Below are 9,047 nucleotides of genomic sequence, written 5' to 3' on the forward strand. Positions count from 1 at the left end.
CTCTTGTCTTCCCTCTCGAGACTGGGATGTGGCACGACCCTTCCGCAGAAACAGGCCGCATGTGTTTTCCTATACTTCTATTAGGTGGGCTTTCTCCCCTCCTACATCGTCCCGACACCAGTTGGAAGCAGTCTTTCATGTTGGAAGCGTTCTCTCCACGATCTCGATTGATCGGAGATGGAACGCTCCACCGAATCCGGATCCCAGTTTCCCATCGAGGCATTTTGCGATTAGGTACTTCTCCTATTGGCTGCGCTCTGATGGCGGTCAAGTCGGAATCGCTTTCGCCAGTGATATAGCGATCCCTCACGTCGTCGTAGTGGCCGACATGGTCGCAACGGTCGCGGTAACGAAATTCTTAGATGGAGAAGTTTGTTGAGCCGTTTCCCAAATGAACAAAAAACGACTTACTTAGCGTAGATTTTTAGAGGACGGCCTTTGTGCGGCGATGGCGGCGGCTTTGTGATGGTGGACCACCGATTGTTCCATTTCGGAAAAGCAAAATCGATTTTTTTTCCCTGCCGGCCGGCCTGCCTGTCGGCTCGACCGAGCGTCCGTCTGTGGCGACCAGCGGCCAGATTTCTTCTTCACAAATCATAGCGAAGATAAACGACATTGAAAGGATAGTCGGCCCAGAGAGAGCTGCTACGCCCAGTGTGCTAGCCCCTGTCGAGCCGCCGGCATGAGTCCGGCCAGCCGGCTACTACGAGCGCTCACCAACAAAATTGAGGCATGGGCTTGCGATATAAACGCACACTCACACACGAACAGAACGATGAAATAGGAACCATGTCGTCCTCGAGGGAACAAACGTTGTCCCTTCTTCCCCGGTCGAGAGTCTCCATGGCACAATTCCATCAGGCTCGGCGTCGGTTATGGCGACGACGACGGCGACAGCGGCAATCCTCTCAATTTCGTAAACGTCCAGAGACATTGAACCGTGATGTGTTTCGGTTCTTTACCATTGAGCATCAAGAGATATGTACTCCGAGAATGAAGACGGTCGCGGACTCGCCCTAGATTCCCTTGGCATCTGCGTTTTGACTCGGGACATTTCGTTCAGAGACATTCGATTCGTCCTTCCGATTTCTTCTCGTTGGCTGCCGTTCCTCTAATCTTGTTCGATGGAGCGTTCAAAGATCGTTGTCAAAAAAAATAAGGTGGCATTCGCTCGCTAACTTTTGCGGGTCCATCGGTTCCGTCCCCTCGCGCTCCTGTCCCCGAGTCCGACCGTCCGTCCCTGGGCACGACCGCCAGCCCAGCAGCTCCCCACTGGTCCGCGCGTTCGGTCGCCGTTTGTGCGGCGGCGTCGGACGATCGTTGCTTGCTTGGTTGGTCGCGCTGTACAAAACGAATGGAAGGCCATTTACAATTGTTGCGTCCATGGCTGTCGTCCAAATATATCTTCAACTCGGGGAACGAGAAAACCCCCGAGATGCTCCCGCCAGAACTTTGTGTGCGTCCTGCGTACGGACCGGAGCCGCGAAAAACACTGCTCGAAATGATTCGTTAGCGACTTCTTTGGACGCTCGCGTCGCAACCGTTGCGACAGAAGCTCCGCTGGTAGGAACACAGACGACGCGACACTGGACGCAGACCGACTGGTTCCTCGGCTGTTCCTCGCTAATGGAATGCGGGTTCGTTCTCTTGACGACATTGAATAGAACGAAAGTCTACATACAGAGAAGATCTTCCAGGCGGCTCGTAGATCAGGCGTATTAGAATAGAAGCGACGGAGGGCAAAGAAAAAAAAAGAAAAAGATCTACGCCATCGACCGACGACGTCGACGTTCGGCGTCATTGTTCTCTAGTTCCTTTGATGCTGACAATGCTCTCTGCTGTCCTCTGACGCCCTCAGTCGCTAGTTCCAACAGTAATATCTTCGTCCCGAGCTCACGGACCGTGAAGCTCTAGCGAGCTGCTTGAAGTAGAACAGCGATCGAATTTCGCCAATCGGAGTTTATTGAAACGCGTCCAATACGTAACAGGTCGAATGGTGTTTTTACCCACGGCGAGTAGAGGTTATGGTTGGTCATCTGTGAGCGACATTTCATAATAGCACGCGATCCAGAATGGGTAGGAACATCTGGTAATACCAAGAGTGGATTTGTTCCACAGCGGAGCAAAGTTTCCTGTCCACACCGGATCCAGCGAGAGAAACAATCACTCGGGAATGGTTTTTCGGAAGGAGACCTTACGAAAAGGTGGCAAGAAATCGTTCCACAACTCTGGATCCAGGTTCGGAAGGCTGCCACCATCAGCAGGAGACGTCAAGGCCGCTGCGCTGACTTTTTCGAGATATCCACGTAACGTTAAGGAAGGACATACCGCGACTGGCTCCGTACGTTTAATTAATCACCAGAGTAATCGCATGAGATGGAACGGAAGATGAGAATCATCCTACATCAAACGGAGCGCTGACGGGCGAGCGCGAATGTTTCGGCTCGAGCTGCTGACGTAATTCGAGCTGAAGAAGACCATGACAGAAGGATTCGGGTAGGAGCTACAAGGAATGGCGAAAGTGAATAGTAATGTCGAACGCATGCATACCCTGAGTGTCTGAGGGGTATTTCCTCATGTCACGCACTCACCTTCTCGATTTACTTTGTTATGATCGGTGAGCCTGGAGAATCTTCCGACTCCGGGCGAGAGCGAAGCCGGAGAACGTCCGTGACGGGGAACTAGTACTCCCAGGAGTAGAGAACCTTGATGGCCTGGAAGTTTCTCCCGGCAATGGGGTCAGTTCGATAGAGCGAATCAAGTCAGGAGAGCTTTTCCCTTTGCTCTTTCCCCCGCTATACATGAGCATCATTCAAAGACAACGCAAATGCGGAGGAGCTCCAAACCTTTTGCTGCCCTGGTTGTTGTAGATGTTGTTCTGGCTGTTGTAGACGCTGTCGTTGCTGTTTCCGCTGTTTGGGGCCCACAGACAATAGAACACTGATCGTATTTCTTTGAAAACCAGTAACAAATAGAGGGAATGAGCGGTGCAAAGAGAATTCGCGGAGGGGCGGACGGCGGACCGGAGAGGGAGCACAAGGGCCCTTAGTCTTTCCTCCGGGGGAGGGGGGTCGCGGGGAGAGCGTCGCAGTTGTTCCACGGGCGGAGGAGGCATCGCAATAACTTCGTACGAGCGACGGCAGCGTTGGTGGCGTCTTCGTTTCGTATGGCTCTCCCGAGGACGGAACGCCGACCAAGGCCATAGTGCAGCGATATATTCTCCGTCCCCCCTTACCGCCTCCCCTTTACCCCTACTTTCCCCAAGGCTGACTTCTCCCGATTCCGCATCTTCCAGCCGAAGGAAGAAGATCAGAACTATCAATACTTTTCATCTCTGCGAACAGCGAAGTGTTCTCTTTTTATTCTTGTTCTCTTTTTATTCAGAGCTCGTTTAAATGGAACTCGAGCGGAAACGCCATCATCATTAATATCGTCACCGGGAATAAATAAAATTCTGCGAAAGTCTCGGCGCTCCCCGATGCCATTACGCCCTGAATAATGATAAGTCGCCTCCCATGCGTAGAATAGGCGGAATCGTCCGGAGAGATGTTATGGCGAGCGATAAGTTGCGAGAAACTGTCGGATGGGGAAAACGGAGCGGGAGGAACGACGGTCGATCATTCCTAGACGACATCGGAGTCGCCTTAGCACCGAATATTGGAGGCAGCGACCGTCTCTCGGCACGTTCCCCACGTCGGACTCTTCCTCAGGATGATCCTTCACCGTGTCGGACGAAGAAGCGTTCCATGACGGATGACTTGCAGCTGGCGGAACTATTGTTTGACGGTCGTGCGGCATTCGGGGTCAATTTTTTTCCAGGGAGCAGGGAAATGAGGAGAAAAAGCGACAGGGCCCGAGCGGCAGGAGATAGTAGGAGCAGGGAAAATGAACGGAATGGGTACGTGGATTGGCTCAGGCCCAGACGTTTGCCGTTGACGTGGACGACGTCGTTTCGTTGTCTTTTGGGTGCCCCACGCCCCGCATGTCTTGTCGGTCGCTTCCACCCACTTTCAATCCGCCACGTCGTCGTCTTCGTCTTCGACTACTCTTGACCTATTTCCTGCGATTCGAAGCGGAAATTAAGTCTGGCTTCGGAACGAGAGCCGACTTCTTTCGTATGAGATCAGACCGACTCCTTTTTGCCCTCGCTACCGCTGTTCTTGTTGTCCTCTATCGAGTTGTTGTGCTTTTCCGAAGAAGAATCCTTCCCCGACTCCCTTGTTGGTCCTTTGTTGTTGAGTCCTTGATCATCTTGTTTCCCGACCGGGGTCTCGGTTTCCTCCGCGGTCTCGAGAGCGGCGAACACAACGCTTTTACATTCAGGACGCGTCACGTCCACCGGCCAATTGCAAATGAGCTTGTCGGTGTCCCAGACCGTTTTTTTCGGGCACTGCTTGAGCTCGGGCTTGCCGTGAACACAGAGGTAGTACATGGTGCACTCTGGAAAGAAACAGGAATCAGATGAGATCGGAGCTCGATGGCGCAGCACAGAAGGATCTCAGCTGCTTGTCAAGTTCTCTTCGGATGAGGAGCACCAGTGCTGCGTAATTTTCACTCTCGAGCGAGAATATACGCGATGAGCTTATGAGAGGAATAAGGGACTAGACGGAGAGGGACATTCAATCTGTTCGGTACTTCGCAGAATTCCTCCTACGACTCCGCTCCGAGCGTTGGCGCTCCGAAGAATGAGCTCGCGGATGCTCGAGGATACGGAAACGAAAAAGAAGAATACGCGAAGTCGGGAGCTCCGCGTACAAGCGAAGGAGCTATTGAGATTTTTCAAAAACCCATCGATTAATCGCAGGAATTCTGGGATGCGAACCTTTCTCGTGAGGGTAGAACATAAATTGCGGATCGGAGCATACTTCGGCGTTCGGTGGGGGAATCGGTCTTTTGGTGGTCGTCGTTGTCGACGTGGACCTCGACGTCGAGTCTCCCATGCCTTCGTTCGAGGGCCTGCTCGTCGACTTGTCCGCCGGAATGACGGGGCGAGGCGTCGTGGTCGGCATAGGTGGCGGAGAAAACTTTTCCATCGAAGTGTTGATCATCGTCATTAGGGCGTTCTTTTTCCCGCAATCTGCTCTGTAGTCGTCCATGTCGACCGCCCACACCATGGCTCCTCCATAGCCTTGCTTGATGATGAAATCGAGTTTGATTGCGACGGATTCCTCGTCTTCGTATCCGACCCATTGGTCGTCTTTGTAGGCGTAGGGGCACTTTCCGATATCGTCCCATTCGCGAGTCCATCCATTCTCTTTCACGTTCTGGCAAACTTCAAAGTACGCGTGGAAGCCGCTAGCGTTAGTGTAGGGACCGGGTTTCCCGCCGTCGGTGTCCCAGCGACGGATTCCGGCGCGAAGTCCGTGGTTGTCCTTGCTCCCGAGGGTGTATGTTCGACCGTAGATCGGGATGCCCACGATGAGCTTGTGTTTCGGTGCGCCTTTGTCGACCCACAGTTGAAGACCGTCGCGCTGAGAGAGAGTCAAATACGGTTCATGGAGGATAAACTCGAATCGAATCGGAATAACAGATCAGAAGAAATGAATTCCCTGCTGAGGAAGCTGAGCTATACGTACGACGTTGAGCTTGGCGTATCCCCATTCATCGAAGGGTCGCGGGTAGAGGGGACTGTGAACGTCAGCGAAACCTGCCCAGTTCCCGCGGAGATCGTAAGACATGACGTGGATGTGGTCGAAGAGTTCTCCTAGAGCTTTGACTTCGTATCCTTCGTCCAAGCGGAACTTGGCGATGGGTACAGCAACTGAAAAGCAACAACGACCCAGTCAGGATCTATGGCGGGGAGAGCTGCTGAGTGAGTAGGTGGGTAACTGTCAGTGACTCCCTCCGTCGGTCTCTCGACGAGCGGACGTATGGACGAACGGTCGGTCCGTCTATCTATCGACCGACTGGTTGGCTGGCTGTCTGTCTGGTTGTGCTGCTAAAAGTAATAAGCTGGAGGTGAATTCTAATGAGCTCTGTCAATGTTCCCCACGGACGAGCTGTCGTCTACTGGGCGATTGGCGAAAGCGAACACCATCTCCTCCCGGGCACTGAGGCACCCTCCTTCCTTCTACGACTATCGCTTGAAAGACACATGACGACAGGCTCTCAATGAGCGACTTCAGACTTCTTCACAGCGAGGGAGAAATCAGACATCGAGTCGTTGATTCATCCGAGCGACCGAGAGACCGACAGACGAAGGGGCTGAGTGACGGTCTGAATGACTGAGCTTACCGGTCAAGAGCAGGCGAGGCGTTTGCTGGTCGAAAACCGCGCGGAGTTCTTGCACGAGTTTCAGGAAGTTCTCTTTATCGGAATACTTTCCCTGCCTATCAGCCGCGCCGGGGTACTCCCAGTCGAGATCGAAGCCGTCGAAACCATGCTCCTTCACCCATTTCACGGCGGACTGGACGAAAATCGCGCGGCGTTCCTTGACCCCGACCATGTCAGAGTACTTCTGACCCCCCTCATCCCAACCTCCGATGGCGAGGATGGTCTTGAGGTTCTGGTGTTTCTTCTTCAGATCGTTGAAGCGTTTGAAACCATCTGCAAGTGAAAAACAATATTTCTTCAAAAACAATTCTGTCAAACTCCCGCCCTAGAATCAGATGGTGCGTTGCCTCCTCAAGATCTTGTAGGGGCCCGTTCGTGAGAAACGAGTGCTCCTCCTAGGACAGAGATGGGAATTCAGCTCCGAGCGAGTCTGAATATGGAAAGTGATGGATGCCGAATATTTCGAATCATGGAGGGAGACGTGCGTTCACATCTCCTGGCGATTCGTGATCTTCTCCATACTTCGCTCTCACTCAGCGCTCGTCTTCTCCTCCTCCTCCCGAAGAGAATCGTTCCGCTGGCTTTTTGGTGCGGGATCTATTTGAAAGCAAGATCCCACTTCACGGCTGGTTGACGCGGGAGAATTTCAATGTCGCCGAGTTGGAATCTCATTATGTCGTCATAGGCTTCGTGTTGAATGTTCCCCTTCCTGACGAAAGAATGTCTCTTGTCACCAAATCAGCCCGCAAAGCCAGTCAGCCAGCCGACCGGCCGAACGACGGGTCGGCTGGCTTGGATCAGTCGAACAGCTCCAAGAATTCAAATTTCCAACTTTCTGTCTTTCCCAGTCTACATATGCCCGCTCTTCGAATCCCGAAGGGGTTCGCGACGACATCTCGGAGGTGTCGTTCAAGATCCGTTGAGACCATTGCCGCGGCCGCCGGTGTTGCCTGTCCGTCTGCCGGCCGGCCAGAGTCAATGGAACGAATGACTCTAACGTCTACTCTCAGAGGAGACACAAATCTTGGAGGATTCTTTGGTTACTAGGCACCACTCGGGGAGGACAGGTGTTGCTCAAACTCAGAACCGCTGGCTGTTCCTCGTCTGACTCACTCATTCGCAAACCCCTCTCACGCTGGACTGATCGCAAGCAATTCCTCAGGGACGTCGAACAAACCGCCCACTTCACTCGGGAGTAGCAATTTACCTAGGAGTTTTTTTCTTGCCAAAAACATGACCACACTTGATTACACGAAGGCGCTTTCGCTTCGAGCTCTTCTTCGCTCTCCGCCGCTGGGGCTGCTGCCGCCGCCGCCGTCCAGTTCCGACTGGAGCGAGACTCTCTCGGAGCGACAACCTCACCCGCACATGATTTATACTTTAGGATTTACAGGGGGAAAAAAGCCTGCGACGTCGACGGATACGAGAAGACGTCCGTGCCGCACAGGGAAAAAGCGACTCTTTTCGCTTGCGACTCGATAGCTTGTCAGGGAAAGTAAATCAGGCGACTCGCGTCACGAAAGACCGATGCGGCCGCAAGTACGCGGACTTTCGGAGAGGTATCGGAGGACTTGAGCAGTCATTCGGGAATCGACGGCGCGCCGCGAGCTAGACACAACTCGATAGACACGTCCGTGAGAAACTCACTCTTTTCGATGTCGAGCTTCTCATCGATGGAAACGACCTCCCACGTTTTGTTGCTCAAGCCCACGAATGAGTAAATGAGATGAGTGCAAAGCTCTGCAGGAATGTCCTCGATGTCGTAGGTATACGGAGCTGGTCTGTTGTAGGCCCAGGTTTGATAATAACAGACTACCTTGCCCCGTCCTTGGATTTCACCTGGAAGCCGATAGGAAGACAAATGTTAGGAACTCAACCATTGGGGAGAAACGAAAGTTCGAGCGACGCCTGGTCCGTGAATCTGGAACAGGGTCCGGCCGAGGAGTCGAGTCGGATTTCTGACCACGAGGACCACGATCAGCTGAGGGACCCGATAGAGCTTTTGGTCAAGATGGTACCAGAAGTTTGTCAGAGATTGCGATGATCCGCGCGAGCGACAAACGAAATCCCCAACCTGCTCTGGAAGACCAATCTCGAGGGAGGGGTGGGAGATAGGACTCGAATTGAAGTGAATAGCGATTTAGGGAAACTCTTCGCTATGTCATCGGATGTCCGAGCTCATCCGGAAGGGGCGAGCTGTGACGTGGGAATCCTTGCGTCGGCTACAAGCAGCGACAGAAGGCTTCGAGGAGGGCCATAAATCTCCAGATGACGGTCGAACCTAAGCCCTGATAAGCCAGAAATCCTTACCGTAGAGTTTAGGCTGGCCGACACTCGCTGCGAACGTTCCTAGGGCCAACGCCGTCAGCGAGAGCGCAATGTGCGCGGTGTGCATCTTGCAACAATAACGGGTCGATCGACGCTCGGTCTAACGGTTTTATAGTGCCAATGGAAAAACATGTCGGTGGAAATGTGAGAGAAGGGTTCACTTACTGACGATGTTGGCAGCTGCTACGAGTCCACTTTCGGCCGCGCGACGTCACCCAACGGCTTCGATAACCCAGAAAGGGTTAGAGGCGGCTCTTTTGATTTTCCATCGCCTTCAAGCGTCCCTCTGCGGCGGCGACGTTTCGGCAACACCCGCTTGAACCGGGCGCCGAACGAGACGACCAGTTGGCTCATCGGCAGAGCGAGCGACGACGTCGGGCCCGCCGGCCGGCCGGCCGGCCCGCAGGTCGATCGCCGCATCGAGCCGCCAGAAATTCGGCGAGCCA

The 9,047-nt window shown here is 53.5% G+C and overlaps 1 protein-coding gene across 1 annotated transcript; it reads right to left on the bottom strand.

Moving 5' to 3' along the window:
* Positions 1-4,123: 4,123 nt before the first annotated feature.
* Positions 4,124-8,689, bottom strand: LOC100908939 (endochitinase). Its single transcript, XM_003745150.1, has 6 exons — positions 8,584-8,689; positions 7,921-8,112; positions 6,235-6,546; positions 5,577-5,761; positions 4,823-5,471; positions 4,124-4,440 (listed from the first exon to the last, which is right to left on the bottom strand). Exons 1-6 carry the CDS (start codon positions 8,666-8,668, stop codon positions 4,124-4,126), a joined length of 1,740 nt encoding a protein of 579 aa, XP_003745198.1. The 5' UTR covers positions 8,669-8,689.
* Positions 8,690-9,047: the final 358 nt, after the last annotated feature.

This window comes from Galendromus occidentalis, unplaced genomic scaffold (genome assembly GCF_000255335.2).
Source record: "Galendromus occidentalis unplaced genomic scaffold, Mocc_1.1 scf7180000077477, whole genome shotgun sequence".
NCBI lineage: Eukaryota > Metazoa > Arthropoda > Arachnida > Mesostigmata > Phytoseiidae > Galendromus > Galendromus occidentalis.

Bases quoted from the DNA above. Each gene is read 5' to 3' on its own strand.
- LOC100908939 (XM_003745150.1), bottom strand. From the start codon at position 8,668: ATGCACACCGCGCACATTGCGCTCTCGCTGACGGCGTTGGCCCTAGGA. The intron at 6,547-7,920 runs GTGAGTTTCTCA...TTTCACTTGCAG, and splicing joins GAAGCTCGACATCGAAAAGA to ATGGTTTCAAACGCTTCAAC. The intron at 5,762-6,234 runs GTAAGCTCAGTC...GTTGCTTTTCAG, and splicing joins GCCTCGCCTGCTCTTGACCG to TTGCTGTACCCATCGCCAAG.